Here is a 20249-nt window from a genome sequence, read left to right as displayed (position 1 = left end):
GAAAGGAAGATTTGCTTCGTTTCCCCTCCATGTAGTTTCGACACCATCGATAGTCTCCTGCTGACCACCTCCACGAGTGTACCGTCAGCCGAAGTACAGTAAATTTTCTGCTGATCGTAGAAGTGATGTGTTACTTCGAGGCGCTAAAGGAAAAGCCGAGAGCCACACAACACGCGATCCCGCAACGCCAGCCTGGCGGCATCTCGTTGAAGATCGTCTGCCCTCTGCTGTGGTAGACTATCGCCGCCGGTAGGACTCATGGCGGAGTGGTAACGCAAGCACACCGTGCCGTGATGCTTTACGCTGTCGGAGCCCACAGCATCGGGTCGCCCCCAGCCAGGCGGTGGCAGCACGGGCATGCTGTCCACTCCTTCCAAAACTACCGAGTCACCTCCAGCCGATGTGAAACTTGGGCAGTATGACGCGCTTTTCCAACAAGACGTCTGCCATGGAGAGAAAGGGATTAGTTAAAAGTACTTGGCCAGTTCACGGAGGGGAGACGAGAACTTACGCCTTCTTGTAACGCGAGTTGAGAGAGTATCTGCACCAGTTCACGTTCATCGTGAATACTCAAATCCAAGAGCGGGTACTGTCGATCCGGTTGCAGCGGATCCAAGATATTGAGCCATCCTAGTCGGCAAACACACTCCTTTTGATCCTCAGAAGAGAGAGAATCGTAAATCTAGAGAGCAACAAGTTACAAGGTTATACAGAGTGGCCCTTTGGTCAGTGAAAAGAACGCACCTGGATGAAGTTTTCAAGATCTACGATGCGAGAAAAAGTCAGACACGCAGCTTTGGCGCGCGCTTTGACAGCATTCGGAAAAGTTTGGACAATTTCCTGAGCTTGGCTACTGCTAAGCCAGCGGTCAGCTATCAAGATTTCCAGTAGCAGCAACTTGTGCTGAAGGCCTTCAACTGTGCTCGTGATCCTAGTTAACGTGTCGCCTGCAATGCTGCACCTCTTTAGCGCTCTCCGTTTTGTAGCTGCCTGACTCATCACCGAGCGTCGTAAAATCTCCCAGTGGAGTAGGGCCTGCATTTGCTTCTTGTTGTCTGCGCTGCCATGATGGTCCTGTTCCGTGTCGCCTCGACGGTCTTCGCAAAGTGCTGATAATTCGTTCTCGTCTGGAGGCTGTGCTAGGACAGCTAGCAGCTGATCATAGCGACGTTGACTCAGGCATTTTGTACCTCGAGGGGGTCGTGTCGTGCTAACGTAGTAGAAGACAAGTTTTGAGGGTGCAAGGAGGGATGAGCGCTCTCGAGTCGGTGCTAGTAGCTTATTCAGGATGTAAGTGCTGGACAGCAACACTGGCTCACCGTCCAAAGTTGCCACCCGGAAGTTTTCCCAATTTCCGCTTTGCGAAGTATCAGCGCGGCCCGAACGCCAGCGGCTGAACTGCTTTTCCTCTTGTGCAATTAATGCGAGTCTATGCAAAGCTACTCGATGGTCATCGCGTGTCAGATCGAAAGAGTACGCATTCGTGAGTGATCCTAGCAACACACTGAAAAGCTGTGTCCCAAGCCAACGGCGCAGCGCAAGGCGTTCTAACCACTGGTTGTGGATGTCTACGACCCGAGTCACCAGACTTGCAGCTTCACGATGGTCGATCATTCGAGGCAGCAGTCTTGCCAGCGCTGCCAGTCTCCGTCCTGGCCGAACAGCAGACGAAGCAACCCCCTGTCGGGCCAACAGTTGCTCCCCTTGGGATGCTGATAAATACATTCCTGACTCGAACAGGACGGTATGCAGGAATTCAGTCTGCTCTGTCACGTTTCGGCTTACACTAGATGCATTAAGCAAGAATCGAGCTAGAATAACATCCGGCATAAGTACCGAGTCTGATGGGCGGTGTGTTTCTCCAGCGTAGCCCCCGCTATCAGCTCCAGTCTGCGATTGATGCTGCTTGTTAGCAACGTCGCCAGCATCAGCACCACCGCCGCTGTGAACCAAATCAGCGGCGAGCTGACCACAGCTGGGAATCTGCCAAACCGCCCCAGAACCAACTTCACATGGCTGAAGCCGCATTAGCTTTGCCTCCTCATTATCTTTGGTTGTCTGGGGGTCATCAGGAACAGTTAACACCTCGGAAGTCATAAACTCGAGGAACTCGTACGCGTCGATCTCACCCGAGCCATCCAGATCGTACTTCGCTATCATACGCGCGATCGCGTCATTGATTTCGACTTCCTCGCTCACTCCAAGGAGTTGAAACACGCGACGGAGCTCATCTACATCCAGTGAGCCCGAGCTATCCCCGTCAACAAATGTAAAACCAACGCGTGCGAACAGATCGGCAAATTCGCGCTTGTGTAGTGCTCCACTTTTATCGTAGTCGTACTTCTGTAGCAATTCAGTGAGCTGTTCGTCCGAAACGTTAAGTCCATAGCTGCGTAGCGCATTCAAGAGCTCGCTGAGCTCCACGGAACCAGATCCATCTTCATCCAAACGTCGAAACAGCAGTGCCACCGGATTAAAAGACTGCGCTCCACCACCATTACTACTGTTGTTATCGCCAACAACATCTTCTGAACATGGCGAAGTGGAAGGTTGAATCCGTCGCTTAATCATCTCCAGCTTGGTTACCTGTCCTCGATTTTGAGCCGACGGTAGGTACTCAAGTCTTGTGAAATGGTAGCGTTCTGGGTGAGTTACTGCTAGTCGCAGCAGTTCATGGGCTACCATGTACTCGTAGGCATCACTGAGATCTAGCACGTAGCTTCCCGCGGGATCCATCGGGTTGAAAACATGTAGCTGCTCGTCGCCAGTTGCAGACATTGTTGGCGCGGACACGTTTAAGCTGCAATCCATAAGCGACAGTTGACAGACGCTTGACGTAGCACTTGTGTTTGATCGTGGGGCACAGCTCGCATGCATGAGCGCCTTACCGCCTTGAGCTCCTAGCGGATTTCCGTCGAGTATGAGCAACGACAGTGACGTATTCACTGCTAAACCACTAGCCAGACCCACACCCCCGCGAGGCGAGATACCGTTGTAGCTCACCGTGAGTCTTCGTATGCGTGCACCAGCTCGCAAAGCGTGAGCAAGCGACAAAGCTCCCTTATTACCTAAAGAGTTGTAGCTCAGGTCCAGCTCTCGCAGCTGATAGTTCATCGGCAGTGCCGCAGCGATGAAGGCAGTTCCAACCGCGCGTAGCTGGTTCCAGGATAGGTCTAGCTGCTCCAGTGTTATGTTTGCAGTGAGCATGGCACCCATGGCCTGACCGCCTGCTAAAAGCTTCATCTGTTTCTCTTCATCGTCTGTCTCATCTGCATCAACCTGTTGCCTCCCATTTGCTGCGAGTATGTGCAGTCCGACCCGATTCCCTCGAAGCAAAAGTCGCTCAATAGACTTGTTGGTCTCCAAAGCTTTTGCGAGTAGTGCACACTCGTGGTCACATAGCGCCACTTCGTTCAGCGCTAGTACACGCAATGTACAGAGCGTGGAGCGTATGTAGCCTCGGAGAACGCTAGCTGCATTGAGGCCCATCGGATTTGACGACACATCCAGTGATGTTAGGTGAGGCTTGTTCTCGAGTGCACGTAGTAGGCAGCTGATCCCCGCGTCTGTCAAGCGGTTGTCGCAAACGTTGATGCACTCAACAAGCGGCAGCTCGGGCAAACAAGCAGCAAAGCGAACAATAGAATTGTCGCTAAGGCCTTGGTGACTGAAGTCAAAGGAACGCTTGTTGTGCTCTTTGCGCAGTAGTAGTGTTGGTGCAGCTTGGCCCCCCGCCAGGCACGCCCCAAGGAAGAGCGCACGAGGTGACCGGGGTACGGATGATAAGAGATTCGTCTCGCCGCCGCCCACGGAAATCTGTGCTTGCTCCAAGGTCGGTAGGGATCGCCTCATTCCTGTTGGGTGTCTTAGACTGGAGACACTTGAGTTGCGCAGACTGTGACTTACGTGGACGTCACGATCAACGAAAAGTTGGGGTTTGCTGTGGAGCTCCCTGTAGGTTCGATAGTAAGAAGCGCGCGCCTCGGGGCCAAAGTATTTGAACCGCGTGCTCGATGCACCGACGTCGCGATCAATCTCCATGTCAGCTTCGCTTCTTGAAAACCCTTCGCGTGCATCGACTGCCTCCTGCACGGCAATCTCGGACAGCATTCGCGAGTCATCTAATGGAGCGAACACGAACGTGTGGCGCGGCAGTGGAGATCGCTCGCCGACAGTCGTCAACGCTTCAACCCGACGTGGTCGCGACTCCTTCTGTTGGTGCATGTGCTCCGCCAGCATCTTTTCCACTTGATCGTACGACTCCTCCATCGTCATGGGTCGTGACCCCGCTTTCCCCGACTTCTTCAAGGTCGTGGGCGACGGATGTGGTACTGCCGGAGTCTCCTTGCAGCCGCGGTATGACGCGTTGTCGAGCATACCTTTCTCCCAGCTCATGCGGCCGAGGAACTGCGTCGGCGACAATGCACTGGGCGTTGCAACGGGGTGTTTCGTGTTCGTAGCGGCGCCATTCTACGCTGATGACAAGCAACTGGTTAGCGGAGATACGTCTCTATAAACAAATATGGCGTCTTACATGGTGGGCCACTGCCGGCAATTGGGTCAGGCCCTTGCTGTCGACGCCGCGCTTTGACGCCATGGCCTCGAGACGACTCAATCGCCCAGACGCAGCAGCATGGGCTTCCCTGAAAATAGGCGTCAGCCGTTACTGACGTGGCAGAGTGTAGCCATCTGGATGAACGACTTGGCGACCAGTTATTTCGGGTCGCAGACAATTCTGCTGCGGTGTTTCTTCATTTTTGTAAAGCGAGAAACAGCCTGCCGATCCAGATTAAGTGACGCGGTACAGTGTACCCTGACTCGGGCCAGCCATTCTTCGCTCATATCCCATCGAGCCCAGCCCCGACACAAGTCACTCCCCCAACAGAGCAGGAAACATGGTGCGCGGCAAGAAGATCGGTCTGGGCGAGTTCCTGGGCGACCAGGCGGCCGCTTACATCCCGGAGGCGGCGCTGCCCTCGGGCCCCCGCGCGCGCGCCGACGACGACGACGGAAACAGCTTCCGCGGCGGCCGTGGCGGCGACCGCTACGGAGACCGCGAGCCGACGCGCAGCGATTCGTCGGACCAGTGGCGCGGAGACCGCAGCGGCGGAGGCGACCGCTTCGGTGGAGGCCGTGAGGACGGTGGTAACTGGCGCGGAGGAGGCGGTGACCGCTTCGGCGGCCCCTCGCGCTACGACCGCCCGGCGCGCGACGACTTCCAGGCCGAGGAACGCCCCGCTCACATGCGGTTAAACCTGGCGCGCCGCGGAGAGGGTCCCAGCGGCGATGCACGCAACAGCAGCGGCGACAAGTGGTCTGGCGCGTTCGGCGGTAACAGCGGCGGAAACAGTGGCGGCCGCTTTGGAGACCGCGGCGGTGATCGCTTCGGTGACCGAGGTGGCGACCGGTTCGGAGACCGGGGTGGTGACCGCTTTGGAGACCGGGGAGGCGACCGGTTTGAAAGCGGTGGCCGCGCGGCCGGACGCTTTGCGCGCGGAGGAGACGACGTGTCGTCCTCCTTCTCGAACATGCGCGTGGGCGGGCGACAGGAGCAGGCGGCTCCCGAGCCGCAGATGTCGGACAAGAAGCTGCGCGCCCAGCAGAAGCGCGAGGAGCGCAAGAAGAAGGCGGAGGAGGAGCGTCTGGCCGCTGAGGAGGCCAAGCGCGTCGCGGCGGAGGAGAAGAAGAAGGCGGAGGAAGAGGCGGCTAAGAAGGCCGACGTTGACCGCGAGACCTTGAAGCAGGTGCTAGCGTGCGGCAAGAAGGGCGAGGCCCTTGCGGACGTGGCCAAGGACGTGTTTGCTAAGAACGGACGCCCTAGCGGCGCTGTGCTCTTCGAGGCGGTGACTACCGCTGCGGAGGACGTGGCCAAGGCCAGCGCCAACTGGATCGCCTTGCCGGCGTATGGCGAGCTGCTCAAGTTCGGCATGGAGGACGCGGACAAGAAGGACCAGATGGAGGCGCTGTACGCGCTGCAGATCTTCCTGAACAAGCACGACTTCCCCAAGGGTGTGTTTGAGAAGTGCTTCATGGCCCTGTACAGTCTGGACATTATCGACGAGACAGGCTTCTTCGAGTACAAGTACGACGTGGACGGTGACGTCCCCGGTCGAATGAAGGCTATTATCCAGACGTCGTCGTGGCTCACGTGGCTCGAGACGCCCGAGGAGGAGAGCGAGGAGGAGGACGAAGAATAGATTTCATGTGCGTGTTGAGGAGGGTGCTTACGTACGGGTGCGCAGGGAGAGACACTTAAGCTCTGGCTGTTGTTAGCATAGTTCATTGTGACGGCCAAAGTGGTCGCTCACCTGCTGCTTTCATGTCAATTCCGGCATGCGCGTCTAAGTTACAACTTCGAATGAAAATGTGCATCAATCATACACTCAGGCATATAATCCGAGCAGAGTCCTAAGAATCACGAGCGGTGACCGATGTCACCATGTCTTGGATCGTCGACATGGGCGGGCGGTAAATCTCCGGGAGCAGTTTGCGCTGCAGCGAGTTGAAGGAGTATTTGAAGCGACCGACGTTCTTCTTGGCGATGTGGATACGAACGCCAAACTCGCGCATCGTGTTGGCTACATCCTTCACTTCCTCAAGCGGGCCGTACTCGGTAGCGCTCCCCGATTCAATTTCTTGAAGTACGTGGCGTTTGCGCTGGACAAGAAGCCTAGCCTGCTCGAGTGTCGCACTCATGGCAGTTCTGTCCTTGCCAGACTTGCAGTAGGTTACGCGGCCGCCGTTCAGGCTTCGCACTGCGTCTGCAGCATGCAGTAAGATGCACGTGTTCTTGGAAGCCGAGTTCTCGCTTTCCACACTCACTCGCAGGTTACGCAAAATCTCGTCGGGGTGTGACCCCACACTAACCTCCGACATGCCGATACCGCAAACCTCTGTGAAGCGATTGTAGTACTCCGAGATGGTGCGGAAGCTGGTGCTGTTGATCTTACGCTGAATCGATACACCCGAGTGCCCCACCATGTTCGCCAAACTCTGCATTTCGTTGATACCTTGGGTAAATAGCACCGCCGTGACGCTGATCAAATTCCCACTTTGCAAACTCTCCGGGAGTACCGCGAATTGAGCTGGGGGTACTGGTACTTTGATGATGTAACCCGCATCCTCGTGCTTTTCCACCACTACCTTCAAGTCTCTCCCCTCACAGAGCTTAAAGGAAAACGTTTCTAAACATTTGATAGCAACCCACGCGTCGGAAATCATGTACAGCTCCTTGCCATGAGATGAAATGAGGCTCTCCCATCCGATTAGGAACCCAATTTTGGCCATTTGATCCAGCACCTTGTCGTTCTTTTCCTGCAGACACAGATCTAGCTCCGCCACGAAACAGGTAACAAGACTGCTCACAGATTGAGACACAGCGACGCTTTTTCTCAAATAATGCTCGATGCGGAGCATTTCAAGGCGGCACAGCATCCTTACAGCGTAGTGTATGGACGTTGTCGGATCCACACCTTCCTCTGGCTCAGTGCGCAGTGAAGGATACTTCGCATAGACAGCGGCCTTCTCCTCACTGTTCTTTTGATCAAGTTGCCGAGAACTCTTCTTCTTCACAAATCGCTTGTTCGACAGCGCCTTCGCTCTAGCCGCAGCAGCCTTGCGAGCCATCATCGAATACTTCGAGGTTTTCTGTTTTGGGGCAGCGTCTGCTTGAATCGTGGAGGCGGCTGTAGCCGCAGCAGGATTGTTGGGGTTGCTGGAAGCGACCACATCTGAAGAAAATCCGCTTTCGGTGCTGCGTACATCATCCTCCACATCCGTATCATTATCGTCTTCTAGCGGGGGATAGAAAAAGTCGGAAGAATCTTCCGGAATATAGCAGTTACTATCACTGACTGGGCTTCCCAGTAGCTGTGGCGAACTCTTCTCGAGGATATTTTGAAAGTTGTGCATCTCCAACTCCATTTCACCCAGTCCGCAGTCGCTTAGCCCCATCGCGTGCGCAGTCGGAGCCCCACAAGTCACTGTTGCGTGAGTCTCTGGTATCATCATACGCTCTTGTATCGACACGGACTCGTGCGAAACAGGCGCTCCAAAGTGCGCGTCGATGTCTTCCAAGCCGAGCAAGTCCTCGGTCGATGTCTGAGCATCCATCGCGGGGTGCGGCAGAGATTGCGATCCAAAGTGGCGGAATATGCGAAAGTAAGACACGTGCAGGTTTGTTGGTATTCCTTGAATATCGGCACGCTTCTTATGAAGACTTGATTTGAACGTCTTCTTTTCCTCCACCAAATGCTCACACAGTCGAACCATATCGGTTACTTCCGTCACTTGCTTGCGGATGTTTAACACGTGCGGATACAAAAAATTAAGCGGTATCTCGCTTTCAATAATACCATCTGCGGGTGGTGGTGAACAGTCAGCAACTCGTCTGTATCGCCTTGGCAAAGCTGGTGATAGTTCCGCTGCATGCACTGCCATCAGATCATCACTCCGTGGTGCCAGCGGGTTTGCCAACAGAATATTAATGCGAAGTTGGATTTGACCAAATATCTCATCCGTGGAAGGAGAACGAACATCAAACCAATCGACGAGCGTGAGAGACGTCACAAGTTGGCGTGACTTCGTTTCATGATTTGCATCCGTATTGCCTTCAATACCGTCATCGTCGTCAAATACAGTTTTCTCTTCAACGGCCATCGCATCTCGTACACTCTGCAGCGGAATCATCACCTCACCGATCAAATCATTTTCAACGCCACTCATGTAGCCATAGTGCTCGTTAAAAACTTGGAAGCGCAGCCACCCGCCAAGTGCTTGATCGCTTGATCCTTGCACACTCGGTCGATAAAATACAAACTGCTTGAGTGCGTTCACTGGGGACACCACCACACGGCTCCGCAATACTCTTGACGCATGATACTTAGTGTTAGGCTTGCCATGAGGACACTTGGTACCTGCAGACTTATTCGTTGACCAAACAGGATTGGGCGAGTCGTACTCGGTGTTCGTTTTTCCCACAGTGTACTCATGGTTTCCAATCACACCGTCTTCAAACTTGACCACAACGAAAGGATGGATACCAGTACCAGTTTCAACCCCCAGATCAGCCGTGTCGGGGTCATTGCCGCTAAACGATGACGACCCACTGCTACCATTGCCACCCCATTTACCGGCCTTGATCCGATTTACAAACCCACCTCGACTGCTTACCATCCCCATCGCGAAACCTGACGGGCGTGATGGCCTTTCATCCAATTCCATACTCATTTCAGTTTCAACACCCGCAGTTGAAATGGCTCTCGATCTTGTTTTAAGGTCTCGTCCACTAACCACCTGAACACGGAAAACGTCATGGCCGAAGTTTAATGCCTCAGCGTCGTTATCGAAGTAGCGACTTTTCTTGCGGTTGTAATTGTATCGCAACTTCCAGTCGTCGTACATTTGCAGCAGCTCAACCTGGCATACTCGCAGCAATTGCAACGGAATTTTGACACTGAAGTCGACTTCAGCCGCTTCTTCAACGGCCAATTTTGCATTCGCAGCTTGCATCTCCGCGTGCTCGTCACGCATCAGTGGGTAGAATAAAAAGCTGCGGAACAAATTGTGCTGTGCCTGGAACAGCGGATGCTGCTGTGGTTGAATGTCGGCAAATTGCAGCTCCACCGTCGCGCCGTCCAACACCGTCGAGTGCACGGGCAGCGTCATCTTCTGCTTGAAGTTGCCGCTCGTAGCAACGGTGTACATCTCCTGAAAGGACGTCAACGCGTAGCCGAACACCTGGCAGTTGCGGTTTGACGTGGTGCCTTCGTCCGGGATCATGACCATAATCTGCACGTGTCGGTCGTACTCTGCCGGGCTCTTGCAGCGCACACTGAAGCCCACAGAGAACCTGGGGTTACGGCTCTTGTGGCGCTCACTCCAGTAGCTCTCACTGTCCAGGAGGCCATCGGCCGGCAGAGCCGCCTTGTCCGCAAAGACCGCGCCTAGTTCTCCGAAGTTGTTCATCTCCACAGTGAGTCCGCCACTAGTTGGCGGCGTCTGATGTATCGGAAAGTGTGCGCCAAAGCCGAAGAGCGGCGTCTCCCGAGCCACGCGGACCTCCACGTTCACATCAGTGGGCGGCTTGGCGCGCGGCGACTTGGTGTTGCTCAAAGCCGCGGCGCTGCTGAGCATGTTGAACGCGCCACGCACGAGCGTCTGCGCCGAGCGCGCGGGGGACACGAGCGAGTTGCCGTCCACGCCCCTGCAGGCCACGAAGAAGTGCAGCGCTGTGCGGTCCTGCTCGGTGTCGCTCGGAGGCATCTCCACGGGGGACGCGGGCGATGCGGGAACAGCCACGGGCTCGTCGTCAAAGACCATAAGGTTCGGACTCTGCGGCGCCGCCATGGCGAGAGACGAAATCTGCGTTTGGGAGGTTTCGGAATGTATTTTGAATTTATTTGCGTCGAAGTTGATGCGAATATTGTGATTCCTGGTAGCTGTTATTTTGTTTTTGTGAAGATATTGATTTGCGGCTGATGGCAGCAAGGACTTGAGTTCGAAGGGAAATAGTGATCTGTCATCTCAACTTGCGAACTCCTCTGTAGTTCTCGTAGAAGCGTGGATGCACACACTCGGTCGCACACACCCATCAAGTGATGAAATGTATCGGGGCTCAAGCTAAAACCGCAGCAACCAAGTTTAATGAAAAGGTAATGATGAAAACAACGTAGTGCTGGAAAAGACGCCAAATCAAAACGGATGAGCGCCACTCAAGTCGACTTCTTAGCGTGATACTTTCAAGAAATAACGACGTACTGTTCGCATTTCATTTGTGGTGCAACAGACCCACAATGCCGCGCAAGAACAACTCATGTAAAGAACGCATTTACTGTTTTCAAAAACTGCTATCGTAAACTAAACTCATCGACAAGGGTACGAGCTCGCTATGAATGAGTGCGTCTGCACGTGGATAGAAGACTGGTGGATGCGAGCAAAGCATTCAGCTTCTTAAAGGGTACGCTCGTTCACTCCGAGCGAAGCCGACGGTATATTTGCTGACCCGCGCCAGTAGCTCCAGCAGTTTTTGTTATCTCGGTTGTGCCAGTAGTGCCCGCTGTCCCTGTCGTTCCGCCCACGCCAGTCGTCCCAGCACCAGCACCAGCACCGCCAATGCCCGTGCCAGTGCTAAGGTCAGGTGCGTGGACTGAGCCCGGTCCAGTCAAGCCTGTAGTAGTTTTGGCGGAGCCTCCGCTCATACCACCACCCATTCCGGGTAGACCGCCGCTCATACCAGAGGCACCACCTGCACCCAAGCCAGGAATCATGTTGGTCAAGCTAGAGAGACCGTTGCTCATGCCGGAGGTGCCACCGTCGCCACCCATGCCGGGGAGCATCTTAGTGAGGCCGGAGAAGCCACCGCCTAGTCCAGACATGCCACCACCGCCCATGCCGGGGAGACCACCCATGCTGGGGATCATCTTAGTGAGGCTAGACAGACCCCCACCCATGCCTCCACCCGTGCCAGGCAGTCCACCGCCGAACATACCGAATGTTTGAGCTGCTTCTTGTTCGGCGTCCACACACACCGATAGAGCCACAACTGCGACGAGTAGCGCGAAGATCTTGTTGCTGCTAACCATTATTGGATTGGTGCTTGATCCAATTGATGCAACCGGAGCTTGATAAAGTAGATTCGGAAATGAGCTACGAAAGGTGACCCCGACGACGAAATACGGTACTGCTGCACTAGGATGTGGGTCTGCATGGAGTTGAGGGCGTCTCGCCTCAGAAAAATATTCGTATAGAGCGCCAGCAACTAGAGTGCGTTTTTGTGATCCGTCACCGCAACGAGAGTGGTCACAGCAATATACCTACCGGCTTGATCTGTTCTGTGTGGAGTTCATGGCAGCCGCTTAAGCATGTATACCACTTCATGGCCGTATACAAACGGGCGCTCGTTGAGCTGCTATTATATGTATAACGGGTCCGTGAACCACAATCTAGCGTCCGTCTGGGCGAATGCAAATCGTGCTTGACATGGCGAACTTAGCTTCAACTTTGCGCATACAAATGTCAGTATTTCAATCGTCGGATAAGATTTTGAGTTCAAGGCACGACACGACGGACACGAACAGCGAACAGAATGCAGGATAATCAAGCCTCCGGACCAATTCGTACGAAAGTGACCAAGTGGCGCCCGCCATCACGAATTTACCAACTGCTCAAGTGGCAGAAGAGAGCCTACATTGGGCGGCGCAGAACGGCAAACGAACTGGCTGAAGGCGCTGTTCATGCCCGCAATCACGCATCCGAACCATGTATTGATATTGAGCTCACATGTACCACGAATACGTTTACACATGGTGCTCAACAGCTGTGGCATCCACGGCCGTCGTAGTACGCCATGAACACTATCCCGTGAGCCCCTCTGCGCTGTCAGGAACATTGCTATCTGGTCCAACTCCCCTGCAGCTCGAGGTCCTACGCTCACTTCCAAATCTGCTCGCGCGACCTACAAACGCACGGATAGAGCTGCTCACCCGTTCTTCGCCAAGCCAAGATATTACACGAAGCCCACCACGCCCCAATGCCGGCCAACAAAGTATTTGCTCTTCTTATCGCTGTCGCCGCCGTCTCAGGTGGTGCACGTGCTGACCAAGAAGCCGCTGAGAATTACAGTGGAGGTGGCACGAGTGGTGGTCTCCCTGGTATGAGCGGTGGCCTCTCCGACATAACCAAGATGATTCCTAGTATGGGCAGTAGTGGAACCAGCGGCGGTCTTTCTGGCATGGGCGGCGGTCTCAGCAAAATGCTACCTGGTATGGGCGGTACTGGAACAAGTGGGGGCGGTCTCTCTGGACTCAGTAAAATGATTCCTGGTGCCGGCAGTGCCGGGGGCGGCCTTTCAAGCTTGAGCAAGATGATTCCTGGCACGGGAGGAGCTAGCGGCGGTCTCTCTGGGCTCAGTAAAATGATTCCTGGTGCCGGCAGTACCGGGGGCGGCCTTTCAAGCTTGAGCAAGATGATTCCTGGCACGGGAGGAGCTAGCGGCGGTCTCTCTGGGCTCAGTAAAATGATTCCTGGTGCCGGCAGTACCGGGGGCGGCCTGTCAAGCTTGAGCAAGATGATTCCTGGCACGGGAGGAGCTAGCGGCGGTCTCTCTGGGCTCAGTAAAATGATCCCTGGTGCCGGCAGCGCCGGGGGCGGCCTGTCAAGCTTGAGCAAGATGATTCCTGGGGCCGGAAATGGTGGAGCAGGGGGTTACGGGCCAGGAACGGTTCACGCGCCCGGCACGGATGCTACAAGCCTTGATACTGGGGCTACTGGTGCCACCCAGGCGAGCAGTACTGGGACAACTGCTGATACTGGAACTGCCGACGCCGGTGCATCTGGAGGTGCTACTCCGTCCCAGAAGACGTACCGCAATCTTCGTTCAGAGTAAGGTCCGCGTCACCCGTTGACTGTTGCTTGCGGAGATTTCTTTGTTGAGGTCCTGGCGTAGTTGTAGTTGTTGCAGTGCAAAAAGAATAAATGTGTGATATGCCAGCTTGCGTATTGTCTGCTTATTTCGCTTTTCCGGTCATATAGGCAACGATTTGTAGGCTAATCACCACAGTAGTCTGGCCCAGGCTCACCATGATTTCTTTCGGTGGATCGCCGAGCTCCTCACCAACGCGGACCAAGCCTGTCACACCAACCTATTGCACAAGTAATCGCTGTAGCAAGATTCATGGTTGGAATTAGACCAGAGCCAACGACAGAAGCAGCACTCGACGGCTTCGGACGTTCTGTACAGAAGTGCCTTTCAAGAGTTATGGATGAGGCTTGTAACGACAGTTTCATATTCTTGTTGAGGCCCTCAACTTGAGGGTATTTCAAGTCAAAAATGGATTATACAACAATATTAAATGCACACTAAGAAATACAAATGTTGTATTTCTGCAAGTAAACATGGACTACAACTCATAGCGACGGTACGCTACAGGGCGTGCTTACAAGTAAGAATGACCATCCTGTGCCTGTAAGAGCACCGGGAGGCGCGACGCTGTTCAGGGAGGCGAGATTAGCTTACTCCATCGAGCGGAGCTTGCGGTACGCCTTCTGAGAAGTATTAGCGCCCGCACCGGCCTTCGCCCCAGTGTTCGTATTAGCGTTCGCAGAAGCAGTCGCCGTCGCAGAGGCACTTACCGACGCACCACCAGTCTTTGTCGTGGTGGTGCCGTCGCCGTTCGTGACAGCCACGGTCTTGCTCGAGTAGCCATCCCCGCCAACGCCGGTTCCAACGCCGACGTCAACATCGTGGACCCCTACGGCAGGCGCACCAACACTGACACCGGCACCGTTGACACCCACAACACCTGGGAGTCCCACGCCGACACCAGCAACACCGGGGACGCCAACGCCAACGCCCAAGCCATTCACGCCAACTGCTGCAGGAACTCCGACACCCACACTGGCAACGCCCGGGACACCGACACTGACACCGGGGCCGACACCACCAGGAACACCGACACCGACACCGACGCCGACGCTAGCGACGCCCGGGACACCGACACCGACACCGACACCGGGGACATCCAGTAGGCCGAAGGTCTCGGCGGCCTCCTTCTCGGCGCGGGCGTTGCTGGAGAGAGCTGCGATGGCGATGCACAGGACGAAGATCTTGCTGCTGTTGAACATGGCTGAAGTTGTTCTGGATTGTAGTAGGGGTCGACTTGGTCCGATAAAACGAGGAAAGTGCTTGGTCTTGGTGGAGTAGGCTCGAGAGGTAGGAGCTCGAGTGGGTGAATTTGAGAATGAGGTGTGCAGGCCAGTGCGCTGATACGGTGTCGAGCTGCGTCGAGTAGCGTAGCTGCTGATGAATACCCTGGACTAATACAGTATGGAGCCCAGTACGCCTCTGACGGCCATTTTCGCTACGTAGAGACGTTGCTGTCACGACGAAGGGGGTGGTGGTCATAGCGCCGGATAACACACAGACGCAGGATTTCTTGTCTGTCGCTCCGTATCGACAATGTTATCCCGCTTCAACTTAGACCATACAAACGGTAGTACAAATGGGTATAAGAAACGGCCGGGCTTTTTCGCTTTGACAGAGAGTGGATTGTGGAGAAACCATAGTCGTAGTCGGTGCCAACCAACCGTTTGAGAGCTCGTACAGCCAACAGGTATTCGATACATGCTTGGTGTCGACTACAACATTTGTAGCAAAATTCGTCAATGTTGGGCCCATGCAGCATCCACAAACTCTCGCACATAATTACCGGATGGTATTTGGCTTAACGGAGGAAGGCACCCAGATAAGAAGATGTAGAGACTGACTGCAAGCGCCCGGAGTGACTGTAAACCGGCGTGCGGCGATTCGCATCTGGTCGTCATCTAGAATGGCCAATACTACAAACGGCACCAAGAATTCGTGCACACACGGAGCTCCGTATCTATCTACAAGTGCCAAGGATCTTTATCACTGTCAATCATGCTCCTCGACAGTTGACCCACCTGACCCGGGCGCGTTGTACGGACAGTAAGTAGGGTCACCACTCCGTATCAGCGCACTGGCCTGCACACCTCATTCTCAAATTCACCCACTCGAGCTCCTACCTCTAGAGCCTACTCCACCAAGACCAAGCACTTTCCTCGTTTTATCGGACCAAGTCGACCCCTACTACAATCCAGAACAACTTCAGCCATGTTCAACAGCAGCAAGATCTTCGTCCTGTGCATCGCCATCGCAGCTCTCTCCAGCAACGCCCGCGCCGAGAAGGAGGCTGCCGAGACCTTCGGCCTACTGGATGTCCCCGGTGTCGGTGTCGGTGTCCCGGGCGTTGCCAGTGTGGGTGTCGGAGTTCCTGCAGCAGTTGGCGTGAATGGCTTGGGCTTGGGCGTTGGCGTTGGCGTCCCCGGTGTTGCTGGTGTCGGCGTGGGACTCCCAGGTGTTGTGGGTGTCAACGGTGCCGGTGTCAGTGTTGGTGCGCCTGCCGTAGGGGTCCACGATGTTGACGTCGGCGTTGGAACCGGCGTTGGCGGGGATGGCTACTCGAGCAAGACCGTGGCTGTCACGAACGGCGACGGCACCACCACGACAAAGACTGGTGGTGCGTCGGTGAGTGCCTCTGCGACGGCGACTGCTTCTGTGAACGCTAATACGAACACTGGGGCGAAGGCCGGTGCGGGCGCTAATACTTCTCAGAAGGCGTACCGCAAGCTCCGCTCGATGGAGTAAGCTAATCTCGCCTCCCTGAACAGCGTCGCGCCTCCCGGTGCTCTTACAGGCACAGGATGGTCATTCTTACTTGTAAGCACGCCCTGTAGCGTACCGTCGCTATGAGTTGTAGTCCATGTTTACTTGCAGAAATACAACATTTGTATTTCTTAGTGTGCATGAGAACCATGCTACTTGGCAACTTGCTCGACCTCCAGGCTTGCTAAAATGAAGGCCCCCTCTCCCAGAGCGTGATTGTGCACGATCGGCCTCCCGACATAGTACTCGTACGTAGCCGTCGAATTCAAGCTGCACACTGCAACAGTCCCGTTCCAGCCCAGCGTGCCATTGCCGTAGTCGACGAGAAAGGTGCCTTTGGTCACGGTGTAGTTGTAGGCCCTCATCGCGGCGGTCTGCAGCCCGTGGGCAGAGGTGGCATTATCCTTGAGTAGCCCGAGACGCAAGCCCTTCAGAATGGCAAATGTGTAGAGCATCGTCGAAGAGCTCTCGAGAAAGTTCCCTTGTTTGCCGCCAAACGTAGGAAGTTGCCACCACACACCCGTGTCTGTGTCTGCATAGGTGACGATGCTTTCGCACAACTGGGAGGCTTGAAGCTGGATCGCGGACGCCAGCCGCACACAATCGGCGTTGGACCCGCCGTGACAGTCCCCAAGCTGCTCCCAGGCATTGACGAGGCCAGCAAGGTACCAGCCGAGAGATCTACCCCAGACGTAGGGGCTGGCACCAGTTGCCTTGTTGGCCCACACAGCCGTCTTGGAGGCGTCGTAGCCGTGCACGGCCAGCGCTGTGGTGTTGTCATACGTGTTGTTGTAGAGTAGCTCAATCTGTGACAGCATGTCCTCGTACGACCAGCCTGGCGCGGCGGCCATATAGGGCAGGAAGGACACGGCGCCGTCGAGATACGACCAGTATGGGTAGACGTAGTACCAGAAACCGTTGTACTGGTTTCGGTTCTGCAGGACGAGGGAGCTGTTGAGTGTCGTCAAGGTCTCCGCCTCGGCCGTGGTGAGAGACCCCTGGGTCGCGTTGATATCCAGGAGGGCCTGACCAATGGTGAATCTATCCAAGGGCATCTTTGCCGCGGCTGAGGGGCCCTTGAAGGACGGCGAGATTGACGCGACGATGGAGTCAGCATACGTCGTGAAGTTGGCAACGCGCTCCGAGTCGCCGTCTTTGCTGTAGGTGTTAAGCCAGGACTGGATCGCGAGGGTGAGGATGCCGGACTCAAGGGTGCTTGTCACGGCGCCCGATGAGACCACGCCCTGCTCGCGACTGACGACGCTCTCGATCATTCGTGTCGAATACGGGAGGTCGGCTGCGGTCGTGACGGTGGCAATGGCGACTGCGACCAGGTGGAATATCGGGAAACTCCTCATCGTGGTGGTGCTGCTGTTGCTCGAGGTGTGGATTGGCTTATGGACAAGTCAATGGTCCTGCCTCACTGTTGTCCGCTGTGTAACAACTTGTGATTATTCAACACTGGTAGGGTTCCAAGTAGGAACTTCCAACCGTGCACTATCGTGCCCTTGTAAGAGCGCGATCGAGATGTGTTGTTTCGTTTTTCAGTGAGGTACATTGATGTCACTTAGTTGTGCTAACGACTTCCTATGTCCGTTCTAACCATCGCCCCTATGTCGGTAGTTAGCCTTCTCCAGGTCCTAGCTTACGCTTCCCCGTTACGTGCCGGTGTCCTTACTGACTGTCGGCCACGACGTCCGCTTGCGCCGCGTTGTCCTCGTGTGTTTTCCATTGTATCATGTCTCCATCTAGGTGGCGGAGTACTTTCCTCCATTTCCCTGAATCGGTGCCCGTGTCAGCCGTGTACTGTTGTACGCTCGTTCTGCTTTCGAGCGCTGTGTTTGTTAGCTCCATTGCCATACGGTTGGCTTCTTTGGCGTGGTGTAGCCATTCTACTTCCCGGAGCCGATCCACGATGCGCCGACTCCTCCAGTAGATTTGTGTTAAATGCCGTGCCTTTGGGGGCTTGCGTTGCCGATGCTGTGCAATCAGCATCTTGTTCGTGCTCACCACCCATAGCGGCCAGTACCGCTTCTTCTCGCACGCCTTGAGTCCCATGAGGAGCCCTAAGTGTTCCGCTTCCGTGGTCGTCGGTGACGAGCTGGCGTATGACATGTGCCCGCTCCAGTTGGCCCCGCTCGATATGTCATTACAGCTGACAATGATCGCCCCGCAAGCTCCTGATCTTTTTGTTCCTGCCACCCGTCCGGCCACGAACAGTATGTACCTGGTTCCTCCCTCGGCGTGATCCACTGCTGGCAGTGTGTCCCCTCCCGAGTGAAGGGCTCTACCGACGATCTTCGCCGCCGTCGCTCCAACTACTAGTGATGGCGCTGCCCGTAAGTGTGCCTGGACAGTATTGTAACCCTCTCGCAGCCGCTTGTTAAGGAGTGCCACGTGGTGCCCTTCCGCGATGTTGTTCGACTCGTCAAAGTGGTTGACCCGCCACCGCCAAGCTGCGTGGAGATAGATGGCTACCCCAATGCGCCAGCTGCTCTCAACGAGGATCGAGATGTGTTGCCTACCGATCATCAAGTGGGTATCACGTCCGTACGTTATCGTATGCAGGCTAGATCCGCAAAGGGTTGCATGTAAAATCAAACGCCGGCCCATGGTCCGCATAAGTTATCATATTGTGCCTTTCTGCAAAAACGCCCTCCGTTTTAAGGTCCTGCGTAGGAGGAGGAGTCTTACGAAAGCTTTCCTATAATACCTTTTGGGGTCAGATTTTCTTATGACAGCCGGAAATAGTCAATAGTGCGAGCAATGCTCTGGATGAAGCAGCTGAGTCAGTCGGGAAAGGCACAATACTACAAGTGTTAATAATATGATGCATGCAAACATTACGGTATGCATCTCGAGCAATACTCCTGCACTCAGGATTCTAGGCATTATCCCGAGTTGCTCAACAAGGTCAAGATCGTTGTTCCACCTGCCATTCTCTTGTGGAACGGCGAATTCCGAACATGTCCAGCATGCAAATTCACAGTGAAACCCCAAAATGCGCTTGAATCGTTCAATTTGCACGAAACATTTGTGTGCCAAATGCTCAGCCCAACTGATACAAAAGCACAACACCTTCATCTATACGAAACGGTTGGCTGCATTCAACCCTGGTTTATCGGTGGTATGCTGTACCATGTACATGGGTGACCGTAATAAGTAAGCCAAGGAAGTCGGTAGTCTCTGCCGTTTCTTTGGTGGTCAGATGAGCTACCCTCGGTGCATGCAGCGGCAAGAACACTACTGTCGTGACCACGAGCTGAATGGGGCTCACGTTGGGGACAACGTGATCAACGAAGGCGAAAAGCAAGTAAAGAGTTCGACGTCAGCCGTCCAGCGATATCTCTACAAGAACCGTTGGGAAGTGCTTACCCGGAATCGGAGCCAAACACCCGAATAAGTGGCGGGGTCGGAAGGCAAGTCCACGACTAGTAGCAGCCCAAACAGTCGCTGATCAAACATACCAGTGGTATCCTCAGTCTACGTCGGCACACCAGCGATATCTATTCAACCAGACGAGAGCGAGAATAGCAGCAGCCTGGCAGGTATCCTGCTTTACCGAACGCCTACGATGCCACAAGGTCAACGACCTCTTCCTTAGAGTATTCGTATCCCTGCAGGAACTTGATCACCAGTAAGAAGTGTTGCAACAGCTATCCACGCGGCTGGTTTGACTGTTCAAGGAAGAGGTGCCGGCATGGTTCCCCCATGAGGATCAGTATGGAGACGGTTGTTTTGTGACGAAGGAAAGCGACGCCAGCGACGCATTTGTCAGACTCAAGTTTTTTTCTCGAAGTAACCCCGATTCTTTTGCTTTCTACCACGCTGATCACAGCGCAAGTGAGCACAGCGCAGGACCAGGAACAGCACATCTGGCCGACTTCATGCAGTGATCTCAATGCGAGTCGACAGTGATCTCAATGCGAGTCGATACAGCCATCAACCCAAAAACAAAGTTGCCGACGTTGAAGTTCGTGCCAACACACTAATCACCAGTTTTTCAGCCAATCACGGTCTACTTTATACAAACATCTAGTGATCGACAATTTCGAACGGGCGTACC

The 20249-nt window shown here is 54.7% G+C and overlaps 7 protein-coding genes across 7 annotated transcripts; 3 read left to right on the top strand and 4 right to left on the bottom strand.

Annotated features, from left to right (window-relative positions):
* Positions 1-143: 143 nt before the first annotated feature.
* On the bottom strand, positions 144-4597 carry KRP23_14075 (Leucine-rich repeat-containing protein 74A; the record flags this gene model as incomplete). The annotated part of the gene is made up of 4 exons (XM_067884863.1): positions 144-443; positions 512-682; positions 745-4470; positions 4535-4597. The coding sequence occupies 4 exons, from the start codon at positions 4595-4597 to the stop codon at positions 144-146; spliced, it is 4260 nt and encodes a 1419-aa protein (XP_067737629.1).
* Positions 4598-4895: 298 nt separating this feature from the next.
* On the top strand, positions 4896-6197 carry KRP23_14074 (Eukaryotic translation initiation factor 4 gamma 2; the record flags this gene model as incomplete). The annotated part of the gene is made up of 1 exon (XM_067884862.1): positions 4896-6197. One exon carries the CDS (start codon positions 4896-4898, stop codon positions 6195-6197), a length of 1302 nt encoding a protein of 433 aa, XP_067737628.1.
* A 211-nt stretch (positions 6198-6408) lies between these two features.
* Positions 6409-10347, bottom strand: KRP23_14073 (Inositol polyphosphate-4-phosphatase type I A; the record flags this gene model as incomplete). The annotated part of the gene is made up of 1 exon (XM_067884861.1): positions 6409-10347. One exon carries the CDS (start codon positions 10345-10347, stop codon positions 6409-6411), a length of 3939 nt encoding a protein of 1312 aa, XP_067737627.1.
* A 620-nt stretch (positions 10348-10967) lies between these two features.
* On the bottom strand, positions 10968-11582 carry KRP23_14072 (uncharacterized protein; the record flags this gene model as incomplete). The annotated part of the gene is made up of 1 exon (XM_067884860.1): positions 10968-11582. One exon carries the CDS (start codon positions 11580-11582, stop codon positions 10968-10970), a length of 615 nt encoding a protein of 204 aa, XP_067737626.1.
* A 947-nt stretch (positions 11583-12529) lies between these two features.
* KRP23_14071 (uncharacterized protein) lies at positions 12530-13384 on the top strand (the record flags this gene model as incomplete). The annotated part of the gene is made up of 1 exon (XM_067884859.1): positions 12530-13384. One exon carries the CDS (start codon positions 12530-12532, stop codon positions 13382-13384), a length of 855 nt encoding a protein of 284 aa, XP_067737625.1.
* A 2247-nt stretch (positions 13385-15631) lies between these two features.
* KRP23_14070 (uncharacterized protein) lies at positions 15632-16165 on the top strand (the record flags this gene model as incomplete). The annotated part of the gene is made up of 1 exon (XM_067884857.1): positions 15632-16165. One exon carries the CDS (start codon positions 15632-15634, stop codon positions 16163-16165), a length of 534 nt encoding a protein of 177 aa, XP_067737624.1.
* A 170-nt stretch (positions 16166-16335) lies between these two features.
* KRP23_14069 (Unsaturated rhamnogalacturonyl hydrolase YteR) lies at positions 16336-17457 on the bottom strand (the record flags this gene model as incomplete). The annotated part of the gene is made up of 1 exon (XM_067884856.1): positions 16336-17457. The coding sequence occupies one exon, from the start codon at positions 17455-17457 to the stop codon at positions 16336-16338; it is 1122 nt and encodes a 373-aa protein (XP_067737623.1).
* Positions 17458-20249: the final 2792 nt, after the last annotated feature.

Source organism: Phytophthora ramorum (assembly GCF_020800215.1).
Source record: "Phytophthora ramorum isolate Pr-102 chromosome Unknown Phyram_PR-102_s0020, whole genome shotgun sequence".
Taxonomy (NCBI): Eukaryota; Oomycota; class Peronosporomycetes; order Peronosporales; family Peronosporaceae; genus Phytophthora; species Phytophthora ramorum.
This window is presented reverse-complemented; position numbering and strand designations above follow the sequence as displayed.